We start from the raw sequence: 23860 nt of genomic DNA, 5'->3' as shown, positions 1-23860 counted from the left end.
TACATCTCCAAAGTGACCTTCCCAACACTGTACATCATACATGTGTGTCTAAACAAGACATGTGGGATTCTGGAGTTTTGAGCTCAGCATCAGCACTACATCATGCACTGGAGTTTGTGTTCTCATTAATACCATGTTTCTTGGATCCGCTTGAGTAGCAGGTTCATGAATACAGTCACTGTTATCACTGACTCTCTCAGTCTAATAGATATCACATCAAACGTGCTGCAGGTTCAGGGAGTCCCATGCAGCTCAGATTAAACTCACAAGCAGCTGCAGTGAAGATCAGTCTCTCGCATCACTGCATCGGACACTCTCTGATTGGCTGGGTCCGGTCACATGGGCTGAGACCTCCGACAGACGATGTCACAGGAAATCAGGCAGCCCAGTGTGATGATGCGGCTCTGCTTCTACAGCATGCTGGGAAACGCAGGAGCAGAGGTCACACGGGTCAAATGAAACGAGGAGCCGCAGCTTCACTAAAGAAGTGCTTTCTGAATCTCACTGTCATGTCTCTCTCAGACAAACAACACACTAAATCTAACTTTACGCACAAAAGGCATCCGACCAATAACCCGGGCCGTGCGTGTGTTAAAAACATCTCATGTTCAGACCCAGCTGCTCCTGGGAAAGCCCTGCACGCTGATGTACAGCAGAATGAACTGCTGAGGGTCTGGACTCATTAAGAGCCATTAGATGAATTATTCAAACGCTCAACACCCCGCTGGATGTCTGCAGACTGATGGAGGAGACTGTTTTCCATCTCACTAATTATTCATTACAAAACGAGCCTTTAACTTCTGCTTCCACGATGAAAAGATGAACCCATGAGCAGAAGCCCATTGCTCGAGCATCATCAGTGTAAGTCCAGAAATATTCTCAGGACTGACCACCGCCTGCAGCCCACAGGAAGCCCTTCATTTATTAATAATTAGGTTCAGCGGATGCCGCTTTCAGTGTGCAGGAGTCCATGCCATTTCACACATTTCATATACTCCACAGATGTTCCTCTGAATCAGTAAAGAAAATGTGGAAATATCTCCAATTATTGGCTCATCCACAGTACTGTTAAAAGATTAGAAGGTTTTTTCTGGAAAGAAAACAATACTTATATTAAGGATGCATTAAATTGATCAAAAGTGACAGTAAAGACATTTACAATGTTACAGTCGATTTCTGTTTCAAATAAATGCTGTTCTTTTGAACTTTCTATTCATCTGTGAATCCTGAAAATTAAGATGCGTCAGTTTCCACAAAATTATTGTGCAGCACAACTGTTTTCAACATTGATAATGATCAGAAATGTTTCTTGAGCAGTAAATCAGTATATTAGAATGATTTCTGAAGATCATGTGACACTGAAGACTGCAGTAATGATGCTGAAAATACAGCTGCAGATCACAGAAATACATTATATTTTAACAGATATTCACATAGAAAACAGATTTAAAATTGTAATAATATTTTATAATATTAGTGTTTTTACTGTATTTTTGATCAAATAAATGCAGCCTTGAGCAAAAGTCTCCTTTCAAAAACATTAAAAATCTTACCAACCCCCGAATTTTGTATTAATTTTATTTTATTAGTTTTATTAACAGATTAATGTCATAATAAAGAAAACACACTGAAATTCCCTGAAAGCTTAAATTTAATTTCAAGAGACTACACCTAAAGTCCCAATAGTTGAATATACAAAATGAAGGGATATAAATAGTGTCAGACGCTGTATCTGGCACACAGTTAAATAAACCATTACCACTGATTTCTCTGTAAAGCATTATAATCATGTATGCAAGAGCAACAGATCACCCCGGGTAGGTGTTACAGATGTTAGAAATGACTGATTTCAAATAAAAAAGATGCTCAACACATGACTCATCATGTAAATTATCAGCATCAAACCGTTAAACCTCATGTCAGTTTAATATTTAACCCAGTATATTCCCAAACCAACCTGGTCCTAATACCAGTAATTAAACGACAAGCTATGATTTTCATGTCATAAATATGTGACTGATGTGAACAGCTCTCTCTCTAGTGGACAGAAGCCGCTACTGCCACGTGTCTCCATCCTCGTGGAAACGGTGCAGGTGGTCTGAGTATCTGCGGGAAGAAAGAGTGTGTGTGTGTGAACCAGAAAACACATGCATTAAACACAATTCATGTGAACACAGTGGTTCAAAACCAGAAACTCATTAGATCAAATTCAGGAAAGTCGCACAGGGTAAAAACACTCACTTCTTTGCACAAAATGCAGCACAGTCCCGACCGATACTCTCACTCCAGGCGGCTTTATACAGCACCTGATCTCACACACACACACACACAGGCAAAATGCTTAAGACAGCAGGACAACATGAGCTGTGCTGGACAGTGTAAACCGAGGATCATGTGACTCACCAGGAAGACGAGGCAGTGCAGCACCAGCGTGTAGAAGAACGCCACAGTTCTGGCCGTCTTATTGGAGAGGATCACACGACCCTGAAACAGATGCGCCGAGCATCAGCACAGACAGCAGCAGCAAAAGACGAGGGAAATGACAAAACAACACATGAAAAACAATATCAGGTTTGGTGATATGTGAGCATGTGTTGTGTCAGCTTAGCTCTGAATGTCTGTACAAGCATCTGGATGTTTTTCACTCTTAACTAAAATATAGAATCGCTGTATGTTTGGTCATGTGATCACCAAAGTTACACACTGCAGATATCTGCCAACCTTGAGAAAATAGATTGGAGTACCACAATATTTGAAGTCTTAGATCACATGCTTTCGTGCTGCTTCAGTTTACACATGGTCATTTTCCAACTCACTGCCATAGCAAATTATTCAACATTATTATTCAAATATTTTATTTCACTAAAGGAACCCAAAAACAAAACAAAAAAATCCAAAAACCTAATTTCACCCAAAAATGAAAATTTGACGACATTTTTTATTTTTAGCAAATTTTCATTTTTGGGTGAACTATTCCTTTAAATTATAAAAAAAATAAAAATAATAATAAATAAATTAAGCCAATCAAAGAACTATGCTACTCCTTTATTTAATACTAATGTAGTATAAACTAGCAAATAGTATAAAGAGTTTAATAATAATAATAATAATGGTTTTAATAGAATAATTACAATACTAATATTTACGGCTGTTGTTATTTTTGTGTTTTCAAAATTGAAACCATAGTTTTTCTTTCGGAGGAAAACCCCAAGGAGACCTGAAATTTAGCATAAATTCCTATTGTGGCGTATATCCACATGAAAAACAAAAACACCGGACCATGAGATGCTCGCACTGATTCACATGCGTGTGTACTACTGTATATGACAATATTAGTGCTGCCAAACGATTAATCGCAAAGTTTTTGCTTACATGTGTGTGTACTGTGTATATTTATTATGTATATATAAATACATACACATACAGTATATATTTTGAAAATATTTACATGTATATATTTACATCCATATTTATATTATATATATATAAATATATTAAATATATACACACGCATATATTATGTAAACAAAAACTGATTTTGGATGTATTTTATTTTGACAGCACTAGACGATCTCAACACAAACACAGGTCACACACCAGACTGAGCGTGGCCTTGTCCCACGGGCTGAGGCTCTGATATCTCCTGTGACGCTCCTGAAGAGAGAAAATCACATTATTAACACATCACAACTAAAACCTGAATGCACAAAACCAACAAACAATTCCAAAACTGAAATATGAATATGTTCAGATTCTCACCTTTTTGCTGAAGGAAGCGAAGGGATCGAGTCTCTCCTCATACTGAGATGAGTAACGCATCACTGTATCATCACTGTCTCCAGCCTAATACACACACACACACGTCAGGCTTTAGTGCTCACCATCTACTGTAATGAGACCTACAAACTCATTCATGCCCCGAACACAACTGATGTTTGAGATCCAATTATACTAAATGAAGACCACATTCAGGCCAACTACATGCAATTATGGCACTAGTAGGGGTGTGCGATGTGTGCCATCTCCAACAATATCATAATTGTTGTTTTAACAATGTGTGAGCTGACTTGGAGTACGTCACTTATTTTGCAAAAAGTTAACAAACACGTCTTGAGAGCTTAGTAGAAAGCAGTTAGTAGAATGACCCCGAAATTGAAGATATTGGGGCCGAAATGCCCCTGTATAATCATTGCCTTATATTTCTAGATGGTAAAGCTAAGCAAAATCTCAACAAATGTGTTTTTTCCCAAATATCAGCACCCTGAAAATTAGATACTGATTTTAAATAGTTAAATAAACAATAAGGTATTAAGTGTGTTAGATTTTAGACACAATATTGTCTTATTTGGCTTTATTTCACCAACGAAAATACTTCAAACAAATCCACAGTGTGAACTATTGCAGTCTCCAAGCAACACAGTGGGGTTTGATTTCTGAATGAATCAAGTCAAAAACTACTTGATTCATTCATATTTAAAAAAAAAATAAATAAATAAATAAAAACTCACAGCGTTAGTATTGTCACAGTTGTAATTGCAGTGTAATTAATCATTAATAAATAAATATGAGTTTACCAAACCACCACTTCAGATGCAGCTTCTGTGCCACGTCTGGAGTGCAAAGATGGATTTTGTTGATACTGATTTAATTTGATTGGTAACAGTGTCGGAAAAATCATACCGCACACCCCTAGGCCCCACAGGAGCTACAGACCACTTCACCTTAGTGCTGAAATGTCCAGGTTTATTCATCATCCACAGAAGCGAGATGTCAAACGACTTACTCTGTTTGGGTAGCTCTGCAGAAACTTGATCTTCTCGTAGAGCTTGATGTTGTCGGCCCGCAGACTGTCCAGCTCGCTCTGAAGAGCCTGTAAGGTCTGCTGTATGGAGCTGTTCGCCTGACGGACATCAAAAACAACAACAACATGGCACATTCAGCCTCTCTTCCTCAGAGCAACAGGAATCATTAGTGACGTGCACTCACGGCCTCCAGCTCCTGGTTACGCAAGCGATATCTCTCCCTCTGACTGGAGATGATGGACAGCAGAGAGTCCATCTGACCCTGAGGAAGATCCGTCTGAGGAGAGCCGCCCACCCCTCAACACAAACACACAGAGAACAACAGCTGTATGAACATCTCATGCCTAGAGTGATTGATGACAGTCTGTATTATGTGTCCATGAGCATTATATGGTCATCCTGCTGTCATGAGCATGTGCTTTAGTTTACCTGAGAACAGAGCGGTGGCCTCTTTAATGGGCTCAGGGACGATCACCACACTGCTGTCTGCACCCTAGATGACAAAAAACAATCAATCGATAATCAATCAAGACACCTTTTGTACTTGTGTGTAAGGCTGAGTTCAGCTGTCAGTTCATACATCTCCTGAAAAATACTGCAAACCTCCATAACTGTCATTTGGAACAGATTCACATACAGTTTTTTACTCCTCCTACAAAGTGAGCATCAGCAGTCTTCACACTCAGATCAAGTTACTAACTGCCTTTTCAGTGTTCGACTAAATACCTGGGCCCTGTTGAAGACTTCAACAGAGAGTCAGTGATTTTACTTGCCAACACTTATATTACATATAAAAACAAAAGTCACTAGTATCTTTAATGTTCTTTAGAAGTCTCCTATGCTGCTTTTATTTGCTCAAAAATACAGAAAAAAAGTAATATTATGAAATATTACAAAATTTCTATTTGAATCTATTGTAAACTATATTATTTCTGTGATCAAAGCTGAATTTCCAGCATCATTACTCCAGTCAAATTTGAAAAGAACAGCATCTTGAAATAGAAATCTTTTGAAACATTACAAATGAAGTTACTGTCGCATCAATTTGACTAATCCTTGCTGAATAAAACTACTGTTATCTTTTTTGATTGTAATGTTCCTTGTGGTTCACTTATAATTTATTCATGTTTTTTTGCACAAGAAAAAAAATATATTATTTTCAGCCCTCATTCTGAAATTGTCTCAGTATCTTTTATTTTGTCAGTAAATCTTTGTCAGTATTTTTAGGGCTAGATAATGTTAATTTCTGCTATTAATATGGACAGTTTAGCATGTTAAAAATAATTAAAGCAGCATTCATTTCCTGAGCCAATGCTAATGTTTTTCCCCGAACTTTAATCAAAAACATGAACATAAAGCTGTCCATGAAACAGAAATAGCAGATGGCGTGATGACATCATCTGCTAGTAAATAAAGGAAAAGCTCAATTATTATTGTGATAATAATAGGCTCCGAAGCTCATGCTTGCGTCTGACCTCAGCATTGGGCCGTGACATAGTCTGGATGGTGCTGAGATCCTGCTCCAGTTTGAGGATGAGCTCTTTCTGTTCAGCGCTAGTCTTCACTGCTGCGGAGAACTCCAGCTGTAGAGACGCATAACGGCCTAAGCACACACACACACACACACACACACACACACACAATATCAAACCTCATGACTAACATTTGAGCTTCTGTTTACCATATTTGATGTGCTCTATGTATCTGCATTGATCAATGTTCACATGTAAAGCTTAAATTAAATCTGTTATCATATGAAGTGACTGCATCTGTATTGAAGCTTCACATCATAAACTCATAATAATTTAGCTTTCCTTTTATTTACTAGCAGATGATGTGATCACTCCATCAGCTCTCTCTGTTTGAATGGATATTTCAGATATCTCAGGTTTCATTAAAAATAATTTCATGTGTGTTTCATAGATGAATGAAACTTTTAAGTTTGGATATTTGATAACAGAATGTATTTTTTGGGTAAACTATCCCTTTAAGCCACAAAGGTCAAGTGTGCATATAAGTACTGATACTTATGATACAGGTATTGTATGGTGAGAAACGATCATTGCATAAAAATCTAGATCCTAAATGTTTTACTAGTAATTTTATCATTTGTATAGCATGAAAATAAAATAATGATATCAATGTTATAATAATTTAAATATTGACATCTCTAATTTAAACAGAGAGGAGATATAGTGATGACAAAGTCAGAAACATCATCTACAGTTATTTCACTAAATAAAGGCAGTTTATTAAAATGGCTTTATTTAACCTTTATTCCTTAATTATGATTACAGGACAGACTGTTAATTAATAAATACTTATTTTTGTGTGTTTTCTTGCACAACAATATGTTATGACCTCAAAACACTTTTACCATGACTGCATGATTTGAAAAATAATACATCTGATTTTGCATCACATAACCAGCTCCATATGTATGGCTTTTCTGATGTAGTAAAATTGCTCAGTAGCTCACCCGGTACAGCACTGCACTATGAGTCACATGGAACAGGAGTCATCAGTCATTCCACAAAATAGCTCAAAGACTTGTAGAAGCAAGCTAAAATAGCATGGCTGCTTCGGTTTTTCTCTCACATTTGCTTTTGTTAACACCATCGATTAGGTTTAGGGTACGTTACTTTCAAGCAAGATTCACATACATCTGAAACATGCTTTAAGCACCACTCACAGGACATTTCACTTTAAAAATGTCACTAAATATACGAGAACCAACATTTATCATGTCGCCACAGGCATGTTTCTCCAATGAGCCTGGGATGATTAAATGACAATAGTTAACAGGTTTAGTATTTTCGTAGTATTTCCTGCATTTTGATGCAAATTTGTGACAGGTGCTGGTCTTTATGTGAAACTCATGTTCAGCCTTTGCTGCATTTTTTTTTTTTACATTATTTGATGGTAAGAAACAACGCTGATGCCATGTCAGATTTTATGGCTGATTGGAAATATGCTATTGAAATGTGAAGTTGACAAGCAGTTTTTGAGATGTTGGCATTTTTGACTCAAAACAGACTCACTGCTGAGCTCAGTGTTAGCGATGCGCAGAGACGAGCTCTCAGACTGCAGGCTGCGGTTCTTCTCCAGCAGCAACACCTCTAATGGTTTAGATGAGTCCTGTGAGAGAACATCACATTAGATCAACACAAAAAAAAAAAAAAACTTAAAAAGTTATTTAGCATTTTTAGCAGCGTAACAAAGTAAAGTTAATTGTAACGCAGCTTATGGTTAATTCAATAGCTGAAGAGTCACAGTAAACAGAATGGTAATTGTTTAGCCTGTAATTTAGAAGAATGCTAAGATTACTAGTATAAGTCAACAAATTTAAAAATGGCAGACACGTGGTTCAGCCAATCCTGGCAAAATTGACATCCTTATAATTTTCTGACTGACTGTTCAAAAGTTATAAGCAAAAATGTGCATTTTTGGTATCTCACGACCCATAGGTGGCGCTGTTCCCAACTTTGGCATGGACCCTCGGATTATGGTGTTGATGAAGCGTACCAAGTTTAGTTTCGATTGATCAAAGTTTGGCCGAGATACAGCCTCTGAACCAATTTTGGGTCGACCTCGTTAAGTTCACAACATCATAACTTTTGAACAAAGATAAATAAAAAAATAAGTTCAATAATTTCTGTGCGGCTCAGTCCAAAAATCCACTGAGACAATTTTGGGAAGAATTGGATCAATTTTGAAGGAGGAGTACCGAAAAGACTGAATACTGTACTTTTCAAAATGGCCACTACTGTAAGGGGTGGAGTCTTAATGTAAGCTATTGAATGTGATGAGCATGAAGAGAGTAATCAGGTGTACTAAGTTTCATTTTTCTAGAACAAGGGGTTCAGGAGTTATTACCATTTTAATGTTGAATTTTTTTTGCGCTATAGAGTTGGTTCTAGAGACCCCAAATTTGGTCAGATCACTATTCATGTCCATAATATTAATAATCTTTATATAATAATAAAGAAAACATACAATTACAATAGGGGCTATAGCCCCTTTGGGGCTTGGCCCCTAAAACAAAAACAAAAAAACACATGCTTACCTGTGCTGTGGAGCTGTCACACGGCCCAAACTCCATCGACTTCAGGATGCTGTTAATATAAATGCACCAGCTTTACTTCAGCCATGATTAAATAATGCAACATAACACTCAGAGTTTTAAGTTTTAGTTACTCTAAGGAAAGACAGGGTTTGGTTTTATATACAGAAGAGAATCAGATTCCCCTGTCTGCCCGAGTCTATGGATTACAGGTAATAATGTTCATGTTCCTCGCACAGACTGATTGCTTCATAAGACTTCAATATAACATCAGGAGTCGCGTGGATTAATTTTGTGTTGTCTCATATGCTTTTTTTGACTCTCATAGCGCCGGAGCTATTGACTTGCATTGCATGAATCACAACGGAGCACGGTTTCAGCTAAAAATCATCTTTACTGCTCTACTCAAGAAAAGTCATGCACATCTTGGATGGCCTGAGGATGAGTAAATTAACAGCAAATTTTAATTTCTGGGTGAACTATTGCTTTAACAGGCCATGAGACTAGTGATGTTATCAGCAGGAGTGCAGCATCTCTTACCTGAGCTCTTTCTTCACCTCCTCATAGTCTGTCTGTGTCTGCAGCTTCTCCTCCAGTTGCTGGACAAATGAAGACTGTGATGAGGGCAAATGTACAACAGCGGAGCAGCTCAATCGTACACACAGCCTGTTACATGGCTACTAAAGTATAAGATCAAACCGTCTGATGCACACTGTTCACTATATCAATACCCCCGGAAAACCTTTCTGACACAATCTTTCATTTTTTGTGTTTCATTTTTATCACTATGCATTGCTTCAGTGACTGTTAGACAATGCAAATGCCCAGCATGACCACTGGACACCACTTACTCAGTTCTGCCAAGCATAGATCAGTTTATATGGGTTGCACAAGTAAACCAGTTTGCAATCTGTAAACACAAAATGCACAACCTAGTCTGTCAAAACGATGGATAATGATTTGTAGCTCAATCAATTGGCGAATCGGTCTGAACTCATGAGTTCTCATCATTCTCAATCTCTTTAACAAATCAGTCACTAAATCTCATGTTATCAGCTTAAAAAACACCATTTCTGTGCTTTACATACTTAAGGTCCATGAGATGCTTTTGGGCGGTAATGTGTGCAGACTGGTTATTCACATGAAAATGACTGTCTGAATTCGTAAACTGTCACAGCACATTATTGCATTGAATAACAAAATACTTCTTTCTTTTCAAGGTAACACTTTAGTATAGGGACAAGTTCTCGCACGTCCTGATTTTGTTGAGTTAGATGTGTTCCTAGGTCAACATATTTTGTCCTACATATTTTGTCTTGACCATATCCCTACAGCTAAATCTAACCTTATAGCCATGAGTAATCCCTAAACTCAGAGGACATGATAGATGATTGACACTGATGTACAAGCACCAAACGCTGATTGTAAGCCTAAACTTCACAAAAACTATAAACTGGTTCTTCAAATCTGATTGGTTAAATTGGTAAACTTGGTAAAATCAGGTTCTCACTATTAATTAGTTGCTTATTAGCATGCATATTTCTAGCATATTGGCTGTTTATTAGTACTTATAAAGCACATATTCTGCATGATTATATTTCACATCCCTAATCCTTCTCAATACCTAAACTTAACAACTACCTTATGAACTATTAATAAGCAGCAAATTAGGAGTTTATTGAGGCAGAAGTCGTAGTAAATAGTGAGAACTGGACCTTAAAATAAAGTGTGACTCTTTTCAACTGTTAATAAGATGTTTTGTAAGTGTGCAGTTGTTTAGTAATACTAGTAGTTATACAGGGGGAAAACACTTTCTGGAAAGATTTTAATACAATTTCATGAATAAATGTGATACTGTATGACATTTACTTTGAGTTTATTGTCAGTAGTTGCATTTGTGGATTATTGCACCTATGCTATTCCTACTCATCATGTCTTCTGTACAATTTTTCACAGACATGGCTGTGCCTTTATTTGGATGAGCACCCAGTCTATTTCTGTAGTCACTAGGGATGCACCGCAATGAAAATTCTGGATGCACTTGGCCCGAAAACCGAAACCGAAAATGCATTGTAATGATTATTTATTATTTTATTAAATAATATAAAATAATTTTGTAAGACTTTTTAGACCTGCCAACCTTGGAAAAAGGTTTTGTTAGTACTCAAAAGTATATTCTTCTCTTTTTGGCTGAAAATTGAAAATGGTATTTTCGGGCGGCCACACATTCGGTGCATCCCTACAGTCACATCAACTGCAAAAAGCATCAAACATCAAACATTTGAGCAGCTTCAGCTAGAGTATGCACCAGTCTTGCAGGACTTCAGCTTTTGGTGTTCATTTAGAAAACTATCCAGGGCGGCAGTTCTGTTTTGCAAACTGAAAGTGGAGAGTAATGTAAGAGTGGCTTGAGTGAGGAGGTCTACCTTGAGCGTGGCGGTCTGGCTCTGGAGCTGCTGCTGTAGCTGGCTGATCTGTGCAGCTGAGCGCTCTCGGAGCGTGGAGAGGCTGGCCTGCAGTCTCTGGACGTCCTCCACCAGCTGGAGCATCTCGCGCTCCTTCGCACTGAGCTCCGCCTCCAGACTCGAGCGCAGCACCAGCTCAGCACTCTCATCCTGATTAACACACACCAGACACTGAGCACCATATAAACACACACAGACACAGCTGGATGTGTCCGATCTCACACAGAGGTTTACTGTGCATTACTCATGTTCAACGGATGAAAGAGGTGAATGTGGACCGACAGTTTATTTTATAATCAAATTATGTAAAGTCTTTACATGTAACTAGTTACTCCCCAACACTGTATGTCACTAAGAAAGATGACATGAACACAGCTCAAAGCTAAAGAAGAGTACAAGAATAAAGATGGAGATCAGGGCTGGGTTTCCTGCACAGCTATGTAACCACACTGAACTAGCTAGTTTCCCAAAACCATAGAAACTGTCACACATCCTTGCTTCAAACCACATTGGTTCAACACTACAGAACTATTGTTGATGATTTACTGAGGTTTTGGTGCTCGAAACTCAGTTTATTACAGCTTGCATGGACAAGAAAGCTGCTCTATTTGGCATGGCATTTGAGAACTACTCTGCTATCGTCCACTTTTTTGCTTTATTTTCAAATGTTTGATAACCTTATAACTTGAATAAGATAAGAAGAATGTTTCATTTATGCAGTGAAGACATTTATTTTACATTTGGTTAATTTTCGTAGTATTTCTTACTGGAATACTATGGCTAGACAGTGTAAATAAATTGATTTATTTGTTCTACTGCATTTTATTGTTTGTAATTTGCTGTTATTTTATTACTGACTGTCTTCAATAAGATTTTGCCTACATTAGTTAGTCAAGTATTAGTTTTTTTGCTGTTTTTGACTGATGTCCACAGTGTGGTCTTAAAAAACAAGTTTACTTTGTTGACTCAAAACTATGATTTTATGTTAACAGCAGTGTTTATTTACAGACATAAGGGTCCATTTTTTTAAATTTGACATTTATACATCATCTGAAAGCTGAATAAATAAGCTAGGATGTTATGATCGGACAATATTTGTCTGAGATACAACTATTAGAAAATCTGGAATCTGAGGGAGCAAAAAAAAATCTAAATATTGAGAAAATCTCCTTTAAAGTTATTCAAATGAAGTTCTTAGCAATGCATATTACTAATCAAAAATGAAGTTTTGATATATTTACGGTAGGAAATTTACTAAATATCTTCATGGAACATGATCTTAATATCCTAATGATTTTTGTCATAAAAGAGAAATGTATAATTTTGATCCATACAGTGTATTGTTGTCTATTGCTACAAACACACCTGTGCTACTCATGACTGCTTTTGTGCTGCAGGGTCACATATATGACTATATACTTTATGAGATAATAGCAGTGGTTTAGTTTATTTGGCGAAACCATATTGAGGAGTTTAAGATCCGGCAGTCCTATAATCTCTCTACCAGCCAGCTCTGTAGTGTAATATGGACCAGCAGCGGAGAGCAGGTACCGTGTATGGAGTCGAGTCGATCCGTGTCTGCGGTGGGGATGATATGTTAGCTGAAGTCAGCTGCTCTCTCAGAGCTTCAACCTCCCTCTCAGCAGCTTCTGCTCTCTGCAGAAAAGCATCATCAATAGAGTTAACAACGCCATCATCTTCCTAGCTCTTAAAGGGACAGTTCACCCCAAAATGGAAATTCTGTCATCATTTACTCGACCTCATGTCGTTCCAAACCCATAAAACTTTGGTTAATCTTTGAAACACAAATTTTCTGTCCTTTCACTGAAAGTCAACACAACCAAAATTTCCAAAACGACACTTTCCGCAAATATATTTCAAGATTAGACAGCATGACGATGACAATAAGATTGATACAATGACGACAACATTTTCATCATTATTTGATGAACGAGCCCTAACATTCGTTTTTTTACATTTTAACAATTTATGTATTATTTTCAATATAAAAATGCATAACCAGGATGAGGAAAAACTGTGTGTCTGTCATCTGGAAACTTGATGAAAGTGTTACAAAGGAATGAATCTGTACCTGATTGGCCCGCTCCAGATCAGTCATCACCATGTCAATCTCATCACCCCTGAGAACCAAATAAATTCACCATTATCTCTCTTTAATACATGTGTACACATGCAGAGATGAACTCATGTGCTTCAATGCTTATTGTGTGATGATTATGACGATGATGACCAGACAGACTCTTTAATTAGAAGTGGCCCAATAAATATAAATATTTCTTCACATTATCAAAGTTGAAAACAGTTGTGCTGCCTAATATTTTTGTGAAACTGTATACATTTTTCTTTTTTCTTTAAAGAATAGAAAGAACGTCATTTAATTGAAATTGGTGAAAATGCCATTTTTGTGACTTTAATGTGTTCTAAATAAAAGTATTAAGCATTGAGTAAATCTTACTGATCCCATACGTTTGAACGGAAGTGTACAGTGTGAATGATCAACTTAAATAGTCAGAAGCTAGCTGAACATGAAAGAGTTTATCCTAGGTGAGATTAATAATAAATTGGTTAAATGAATATGAATGATGATCCACATATGAAGTTACACGGACATACTTTGCAGTCGACTCTTCATCATATTTGGTTTTCAGGTCAAAAAGCTCCGTCTGAGTTCGTTCAAGTGCTGCAGAGACACACAACAGCATAATGCTTTATATAATAATCTAAAATATATAATAACCTCCAGTGTGCACACACACACACACTTACGCAACGCTCCTGTTTATTAGTACATGCAGAAAGAGTTTTTGAATGAATAAATCAAATACAGATGAGATTTTTATCAGAAGATGAAGTGCAGTGACAAATGAAATACAACGGGCCTCTGAGCAGCCAGACGGTTCTACTGAGAGTGGCATCTCTGGTACCTGTCTGCAGGGTCTGGGCTTTGAGTTCAGCTTCCTGTAGTTTACCAACCAAAGACTCGTGCGACTCCTGGAACTTCCTGTTCGAACGCAACAAGAGATACTTTACTCACAGACAAAAAAACGATGGGACACAGTAGCTATGTTTCCATCACCCTGTTTTTATGCACATTTTGAAGTATTGCATCAGAAACAAGTGATGGAAACGCAACATTTCAAATAAAAATCCCTTAATTTGCAAGAAGGTTTTACGCTCGCTTGAGGTGGTTTTTGTGAAAAAAGGTTATTATGAATAATGGGAGATGGCAATGCATTTACCAAATATATTCCTCCATGCGCATCAAAAAAGTCTTTTCAAGCAAAAACCTGACTAACCTGTGGACCGATCTTGGTGCACAGTAGGGCTGTGCGATTTGGGGAAAATATCTAATTGCGATATTTTTGACAAATATTGCGATTTGATTTGTGATTTTAAAATTTGCAAAGTCAAGCTTCAGCTCAATATTGTCAATAATGTGCAGCACAGTATGAGTATCGTTACCCTGCTGAAATAAATAAATAAAATAAAATAATAGAAACCATCACAGAAAGTCTTACAGTTTCCATAAAAACCATTACATTATTCCAATATGAATTACTGTCGTTCTATTGGCTGCCATCTGCTAGATTACATCCCACCAATAGAATGCATCAAATACCAGCAGACACCATTATAGTTTACATTAAAACCAATACAATTCCCATTATAACCATTAAATCCATTACATTTTCTATTGTGTTTTGGGAGGGGGTCTAATGTTTTTTTTTCTTTATGGAAACTGTAAGAATTTCTGTGATGGTTTCTATTATTTTATTTTATTTATTTATTTCAGCAGGGTAACGATACTCATACTGTGCTGCACATTATTGACAATATTGAGCTGAAGCTAGACTTTGCAAATTTAAAAATCGCAAATCAAATCGCAATATTTGTCAAAAATATCACAATTAGATATGTTCCCCAAATCGCACCGCCCTACTGTGGATTATATAAAGATGAGATGGAGCACGATGGGTACTGACCTCTCTTTCTCCTCATAGTTTTTATGAATCTGTTGCTGTTTCTCCAGGGCCAGATTCTCTGCCTGGTTCCTCATGCTCTGCTCATACTCTCTGATCTTCTCCTTCAGCGTTTTAATGGTCACCTCTACAAACAGATTGCAAATTTCAGTGAAGCTGTGACTAACACACAACCTGTGCTAATACACTCCTCTGATTCTCAGCCAGGCGAAGTGGAGCCTGTTGTGGACCGTCCCTGTTTAAACAGCCTTGAGAAATGAAAAATGATGTAGAGGGTTTGCGCTGCTATGATGTGTTGTTTGTGTGACTACATAACCAGTTCAAACAGAAAACGATGTGCATCACAGTGCGTCACGCCATTTACAGCACTGGAGATGACTCTGGCGTACTGACAGCTGCAGATTGATACCGAAACCCCAGATTTGCACAGTTTAAAATTCAAAGAGCAATGTAATGCAAAGATGATCCAGTACCATTTTCTCCAGAGTACAATATCATTATTTTGTGGCTGTGCCATTTGAGTCTCAGCCTAACTTCATCTCTACTAAATACATCATGAGGAAAAGATGACAGTATGTTTCCAGTGTTATGTGTGTGCATATCTCACCCTGGTTCTTGACCTCAGCAAACTCTTTGTTGTACTCCTCGAGCGTCTCACGCAGCTTCTGGTTCTCCGTGTCTATGTCGTGCATCCTCTGGACCTTCAGATGCAGCTGCTGTGACAACTCCAACCCCGGCACCGGATCTAAACACACACACACAGTTAACACAGCCTTCAGCAAAGCTCTCAAACTGATCAACACAGGTTCTTATAACATAAGTTTGAGTTATTTTCATTTACTGACCCATCTGGACCCAGACAATCTGCAAATCAGGGTATCTGCAAGTTTAAAATGCTTTATTCAATATGTACTCAAATTGGTTTATGTACCAATATACCAATTAGGGATGCACCGAATGTTTGGCAACTGAAATTATTCGGCCGTAATTGGCAAAAAAAGGCTCTTTCGGTGTTTGGCCGAATAAGCAAAAAGATTGAATAAACTGCACCAAACAATGACATGATCAAATAGCAACCAGCGTGAGGCGTGAAGCAGTGTTACTCGTCAGTTGCTCAGTAACATTATGAATTTTTACAAGGCATGTGAGTGACAGCGTGATAAGTGCACATGCATTTAGCAGACACTTTTATCCAAAGCGACTTACATTGCATTCAAGTTACAGTTTTCACATTTTATCAGCTCTAAGTGCAAAAACATCTTTTCAAATTCGTAAGAGAATCATTTATAAATCTGCTGCTGTCAACAAGAAGAAGCACTGAGTCTTCCTGCAGGCTTCTGCCAAAATAAAAGATGAGAAAAAGCAACTCCATCAACATTCATAAATGTTAGTTTTTTAATTTTACTGTAGCTCTGGAAAATAAAATAAGTAAAACAATACTAATGATAATAGTAATTACAACAGCTCCATCAATAAATTATATTATATTATTATAACATTCACACACATACAGTGCTCAAATTGGGATCTGTAATATATTCTCATGTTTAAAAAGAAGTCTCTTCTGCTCAGCAAGCCTGCATTTATTTGTACAGTAAAAAATACATGCCTGATTCAAGAAGGGGGTCTCAGAAATAGCCAAAAATATTATTTGTTAAAGTTTTAAGTTAAATTGTGCTTTGTTGGTATAATGTCTGCTAGAATGTTAAAAAATGTTCCGTGTTTTATTAAATAATATTAAATTGTTGTTTTGTAATAGATTTTTTTTCTTTGAAAAGCAAGACAAAATAGTAAAAAACACATTTTGGCTATTTAGCTAATTTATGCAATAGTGAAAAAAAATAGGTAAAATACATGAGGGAAAAAATGCCAAAAAACGTTTGGTATTCGGCCTTCGGACAAGAATTTTAATTTTGGGTCATTCCTAATGCAAATACATACAAATCAGAAGTCAAGCAGTATTAGATTTTGCTAATACAATAATAATGGGTTTCAGAAAGATTACAGATACTAGAAAAATCTGAATGCTAAATAATGTCCTTTCTTCCTATGACACGGCTGCCCAGAGAAGCTACAAGAGTTTACATTGAATTAAATGCCAGATACTGTTTATTCTGCAGCAATAATAACCAGAAATGAGAGATTTTATGCATAATGCATGGCTTTTAATTATAAACTAACCAGCAATTCAATGGGACTCTCACTCATTTTAAAATAATGTTATAATACTTCCAGGCTGCTCAGTCAAAAAAAACAAAAAACAATTGAGATAATATCTGCATTCTTACAACCAACTAAAACACATTACAATAAACACCATAATAAAGCAATATAAGCAATCTTTTGGCATAAATGTGTGATATTCATTGATTACAAACAGTAGAAGCACAATGGCAGGATGTTTTTACGTGCAGCGCTCACATTCAATCATAGCCTTCTGAAGTTCAATAATCACATAAAGCCATATCATATTCATAATTACTGCTTTTCCATCCCCAAAATGTAAGTTAAATGATAATTAAGACTTTTCTTATACCATTTAAGAAATGTAAGACTTTTTATAACCCTAAATTTCATAAAACCTATTTTTATTAAGGGCCCATGGGAATTCTGGGGTCTTTGTAATGTTTCATAGAAGGATCAATGTCAACTTTGGGCAGATGTACAGATGTAAAACATTAATAAAGTCTTTAAAGATTTTTGTCAGCGTGGCCTCTGCATATGAATATGCATACAGTTGGTTCATCAATGAATATTACTGCAATTAGCATTATTTTTATCAACTATTACTGCAACATAAAGGGAAATATTGGAGGATTCTGATGTTTTAATCATGCAGCTCATTTGATTATGGCACACAGACTTACCCGGCACATCAATCAGTCGTTTATAGACGTTTAGAAAGGCCGTCTCTGACTCTTTACTCCTCTTACTCAATGCATCAATCTAGAAGAGACATAGATGAGAAAATATGAGAAAAACAGCACCCGACTGTCCCTCAAACATATCAACTCATAATGACTGTCCTGTTGTGTCATCTTGTGCTGACAAATTAAATTACACCGCCTTTGTGTGGTGCTGAATAAAGTCACGCATCTGCTGGTTTACTTCTTCCACGGTTCAGGAGAAAACTCACCTCAGCCTGGAAACTCTTCAGCAGCGGAGCCACAAGCTTCCTCAGATCCTACATCAGACACATATAAGACTGTTAGTTCAAGCAAGCATGCAGAAATAAACATGATCTGACACTCAAAAAGCTTCAGTATCAAAGATCATGGATGCACTTCATACACACACAGAACACTAGACTTCCCATAGCATCGGTGCATTTCTCATCTAGCGCTGACTGGCAGACATCCTGCTTGCTTTCATGGCTCTGCAAAAGTGTGTGCACTAGGCCTGTCACAATAATATGACCTAATATCATTTTGATGAACTTCATATTGCCCATAATGTTTACGAAGACTGATGTTATCAACATTTTAGCCTGCTTCGTCCACACACAGAGCAGAAAGACAGGTGAACATAACATGTTACTCGAGGCTAATATGTGTTTTTTAATAAATGCTTTCCTGACAACTGCATATTTACAGAAAGAAATGCTTGGCAGAGGAAGTCCAAATGGACTTGATTTCCACTGAAGATAATAAAAACATTTGAACTAAAACAAACTGTTCTGAAGGATATGTTAATAATCCTTCAGAATAATAAATTTTGTTGTTGATAAACAACAACAAAATGATAAAAAATTATTATTAACCCACTTAATGTATTATCAATATTTTTTAAATAAACATTCATAAGAAATATTGTTTTAAACAATCTGATCACAGTCAATATTGTCATTTGAGCTGCTTGAGTGAACGAACACCAGTAAACTAAAGCACTTTGCTAACATCTTAATTAACATAAATTCATCCTAAATTACATTAATCAAATACATACACAAAATTAATGTAATAAAACTTGAACTTACATATGCATAAAAAAACTGTTATATGCTAGTCTGAATGCATAAAATATATTTTTTTTGTGGCCAAAATATAATTAAAGTATATGCTAAATATATGTTGCAAACAGGGAAGCTCAATTAAATATATTTTTGAAATAGGAAATATATTTATTTTCAATCTTCATATACCAATTTCTTTTTCTAAATGTATTTGAAATATATAGAGGTCAAAATATATTTTTAAATGCTTTTAAAAAAATGATTTCTATACTCAAAATATATTTTCAAACATTTATTTGAATAAATATAATATTTTATTGAAATATATTTGAAAATCTTTTTTTTTTTTTGCTGTATGGGATTGCTGTCACTTCCAGTTTCTGGAGTCCTACGGTTCTTGTGCCCATCCCTAATTTTATTTAGTTAGGATATTTCATGTTTTGAACATTCCAGTTCCAATGTCTAAATCTTCACACAGAATTAAAACAAGCATCCTTTGAAGCTCTGACTCTGTGGACATCTGCTGGTGTAATGGATTGTGAGGGAGGAGCCACACACCTGAACGAACCATAAAGCTCACCTCTGGCGTGTTCTTCTTAAAGTCACGGCTCTGGTCGACGAGTTTTTTCCTGGACTGCTCGCTGTCATCCTGCCGGCTGGCCAGTAGCGTGGCGGTGCTGTCTAGCTCTCTCTGAAAGACAGCGAGTCACAGTTAGAGCAGATGAACTCAACTGATAGATGTAGAGGCTCATTCTTTCAGGTTAAATACATAAACACTATCAAGAAAACAACAACCAACACAATTATGTTTCCTACGTTTACATTAACAATGCAATTAATGTTCAGTTTATTAAAACAAAGTATAAGATATACCGTCCCCAAATTAAAAATTAATACTTTTCTTATATCATTTAAGACTTTTAATAACAGACTTTTTAAGGCCCTGCAGGATGTTTGTGCTCATAAGTGATGAATTGCCATATTTCATAATATTTGTATTGTTTTGTTTTTTTATTGTGGTTTATCCTGTAATCTATTTTTTTTAGGAGGCACTGTCTCTTTTGCCTCTTCATAAAACAAACAAAACAAAACAATCCCTGGCAGAATGAGATAGAAAACAGTGCTCTCTCATGTCTGTGTTTATCTACAGACGCATACACCACTGATCTATATAACTCTATTATATATTAGAGGTATAACGCTATATAACTCTATTATATATTAGAGGCATAACTCTATATAACTCTATTAGAGGTATAACTTTATATAACTCTATTAGAGGTATAACTTTATATAACTCTATTATATATCAGAGGTATAACTCTATATAACTCTATTAGAGGTATAACTCTATATACCTCTATTATATATTAGAGGTATAACTCTATATAACTCTATTAGAGGTATAACTCTATATAACTCTATTATATATCAGAGGTATAACTCTATATAACTCTATTAGAGGTATAACTCTATATAACTCTATTATATATCAGAGGTATAACTCTATATAACTCTATTGGAGTTATAACTATTATATATCAGAGGTATAACTCTATATAACTATATTAGAGGTATAACTCTATATAACTCTATTAGAGGTATAACTCTATATAACTCTATTAGAGGTATAACTCTATATAACTCTATTATGTATTAGAGGTATAACTCTATATAACTCTATTAGAGGTATAACGTTATATAACTCTATTAGAGGTATAACTCTATATAACTCTATTAGAGGTATAACTCTATATAACTCTATTAGAGGTATAACGTTATATAACTCTATTAGAGGTATAACTCTATATAACTCTATTAGAAGTATAACTCTATATAACTCTATTATATATTAGAGGTATAACGCTATATAACTCTATTAGAGGTATAACTCTATATAACTCTATTAGAGGTATAACTCTATATAACTCTATTAGAGGTATAACTCTATATACCTCTATTATATATTAGAGGTATAACTCTATATAACTCTATTAGAGGTATAACGCTATATAACTCTATTATATATTAGAGGTATAACGCTATATAACTCTATTATATATTAGAGGTATAACGCTATGTAACTCTATTAGAGGTATAACTTTATATAACTCTATTAGAGGTATAACTTTATATAACTCTATTATATATTAGAGGTATAACTCTATATAACTCTATTATATATTAGAGGTATAACGCTATATAACACTATTAGAGGTATAACTCTATATAACTCTATTATATATTAGAGGTATAACTCTATATAACTCTATTAGAGGTATAACGCTATATAACTCTATTATATATTAGAGGTATAACGCTATATAACTCTATTATATATTAGAGGTATAACGCTATGTAACTCTATTAGAGGTATAACTTTATATAACTCTATTAGAGGTATAACTTTATATACCTCTATTATATATTAGAGGTATAACTCTATATAACTCTATTAGAGGTATAACGCTATATAACTCTATTATATATTAGAGGTATAACGCTATATAACTCTATTATATATTAGAGGTATAACGCTATGTAACTCTATTAGAGGTATAACTCTATATAACTCTATTAGAGGTATAACTCTATATAACTCTATTAGAGGTATAACTCTATATACCTCTATTATATATTAGAGGTATAACTCTATATAACTCTATTAGAGGTATAACGCTATATAACTCTATTATATATTAGAGGTATAACGCTATATAACTCTATTATATATTAGAGGTATAACGCTATGTAACTCTATTAGAGGTATAACTTTATATAACTCTATTAGAGGTATAACTTTATATAACTCTATTATATATTAGAGGTATAACTCTATATAACTCTATTATATATTAGAGGTATAACGCTATATAACACTATTAGAGGTATAACTCTATATAACTCTATTATATATTAGAGGTAACTGCAGTTATAATCGACTTATTCACTGCAAACAATGTTTCATATTTTGCAGGACATCTTAAATCATTAAGTAGTGACAAGTGCGTTTAAATATGAATCTGATCAATTATAGCTCCGTGTGTTGTGATGATTGACTCGTCTCGTGACTGTTGCGCCCTAAACACTACTGAGGGCTCTGGGAGAAACACTAACTCATAACTACTGATTAATCTAGATGATAAAATACTGAGATATGAGTCTAGCCTTAAATGAAAGTTCATGTCTGTTCTTCTGCGACTACTTTGACAATGTTTACATCACAGCAGCTGATCGATAAACAAAGATACTCGATGATCAATGAGTCGACGCAGGAGCCAAACACACATGAAGACATGAAGTATAAGATATAACAGACCTGCAGCTGCTGCAGATTAAAGCGCTTCCAGAACTGCCCCACAGACCCCGCGCTGCTGGCCGCCATCTTCCGTCCTCACGAGACACGACAGCAAACAGGGGTGCCAGGTTTTCACAATAAAATCCCCCCAAAACTACTGGTCCAATCGTGTTAATAATCACGCTCGGCCGGGTAAAACACACGTTTCAGGGGCTAAATCATGTTATTGAGGTCACTTCAACCCGCGCCAACAGTCTTTATTTCTAAAATAAATACATATTTTCATTTTATTTTTCTTTCAGGTTTAGTTTGGTTTATTTTAACGCTTTTGTTGTTGTTGTTCTATTTTTTGTTATTCTCAACAAAGGCTGAATAAGATTGGATTTATTCTGGAATGTGAGTATGTACTTTGTTTGGTTGTAAAGCTGATGTATTAATAAGTTAAATAAATAAAATAAATAACCCTGCGGCAACAGTGTTAAAGTAGCCGAGGACTTGGCAACACTGCAGACACTCATCCAGCCGATTCAAAACTCACAGCGTTTGTGCATAATAACAATAAAAGGGTGCAAAATAAAATATAACCTAGCAATCTCAATTAAACGATTGAAAGGACTGCCCAAACGGTAATTACAAACACTGCGATTGGTTCATCCTGGTAAACGATTAGAAAAGTAACACAACTCGTCAACGCGCTAACAATCCAGTTAAAAATACAGAATGAGGAAACACAATATGTATATTTCTCTAAAAATATATATATTACGGGCCGACCCATTTTATGCTAATTGGCCATAGAGTGGGGGAACTATGACGTCACTCTGTAGGCGGATCGGCTGTTAGCATGAAACTGGTTCCCTCGACAAAAACCCAATAGGATCCCATAGGCTTTTGGATAATCGCAAAAAAATAAGCTCTGTGTTCAATCATAGTTCATGAAACGTTTTGACAATCGAGATAATCTTTACAAAGTAATACAAATATTATGAATTTTGAAGCCTAAATACAAGCGCCAGAACTAAAAAGCTAACATTAGGCTAAAAACGAACTACAGCACCACGGTCGCTCTCCTTCAACGTCACCACCACCATGTTTCCGACCACTTTTAAACTTATTTTTTAGAAACATTTTCCATGATAATTATTTACTCTGGATGAATTTTAATCCACATTACATTATATATATATAAAAAACAAAAACATGTTTATACATGTTTTAGATAGTTTTGCTTTGGGTAAAAAATCTTTTTTATTTTGCTTTACAGTTGTTATGAACGTTT

The 23860-nt window shown here is 35.7% G+C and overlaps 1 protein-coding gene across 1 annotated transcript; it reads right to left on the bottom strand.

The window, feature by feature from the left end:
- Positions 1 to 1633: 1633 nt before the first annotated feature.
- Positions 1634 to 22694, bottom strand: LOC306851016 (protein CASP-like). The gene is made up of 23 exons (XM_079387037.1): positions 22603 to 22694; positions 19864 to 19974; positions 18468 to 18515; positions 18199 to 18277; positions 15939 to 16076; positions 15335 to 15458; positions 14276 to 14352; positions 13965 to 14031; positions 13423 to 13471; positions 12882 to 12986; positions 11292 to 11480; positions 9406 to 9464; positions 8869 to 8917; positions 7844 to 7940; positions 6278 to 6405; positions 5232 to 5295; positions 4987 to 5099; positions 4784 to 4900; positions 3760 to 3843; positions 3598 to 3654; positions 2404 to 2484; positions 2242 to 2306; positions 1634 to 2106 (listed from the first exon to the last, which is right to left on the bottom strand). Exons 1-23 carry the CDS (start codon positions 22666 to 22668, stop codon positions 2055 to 2057), a joined length of 2019 nt encoding a protein of 672 aa, XP_079243163.1. The 5' UTR covers positions 22669 to 22694; the 3' UTR covers positions 1634 to 2054.
- Positions 22695 to 23860: the final 1166 nt, after the last annotated feature.

The sequence above is a fragment of the Barbus barbus genome, assembly GCF_936440315.1.
Source record: "Barbus barbus genome assembly, chromosome: 31".
NCBI classification, from domain to species: domain Eukaryota; kingdom Metazoa; phylum Chordata; class Actinopteri; order Cypriniformes; family Cyprinidae; genus Barbus; species Barbus barbus.
This window is presented reverse-complemented; position numbering and strand designations above follow the sequence as displayed.

What these genes read in the sequence shown, in the direction of transcription:
- LOC306851016 (XM_079387037.1), bottom strand. Translation starts at nt 22,668, where the DNA reads ATGGCGGCCAGCAGCGCGGGGTCTGTGGGGCAGTTCTGGAAGCGCTTT. An exon ending in AGCCCAGACCCTGCAGACAG is followed by an intron (nt 14,032 to 14,275) that starts GTACCAGAGATG and finishes GTGTCTCTGCAG; the next exon opens with CACTTGAACGAACTCAGACG. An exon ending in TGCAGAGCTACCCAAACAGA is followed by an intron (nt 3,844 to 4,783) that starts GTAAGTCGTTTG and finishes TGTGTGTATTAG; the next exon opens with GCTGGAGACAGTGATGATAC.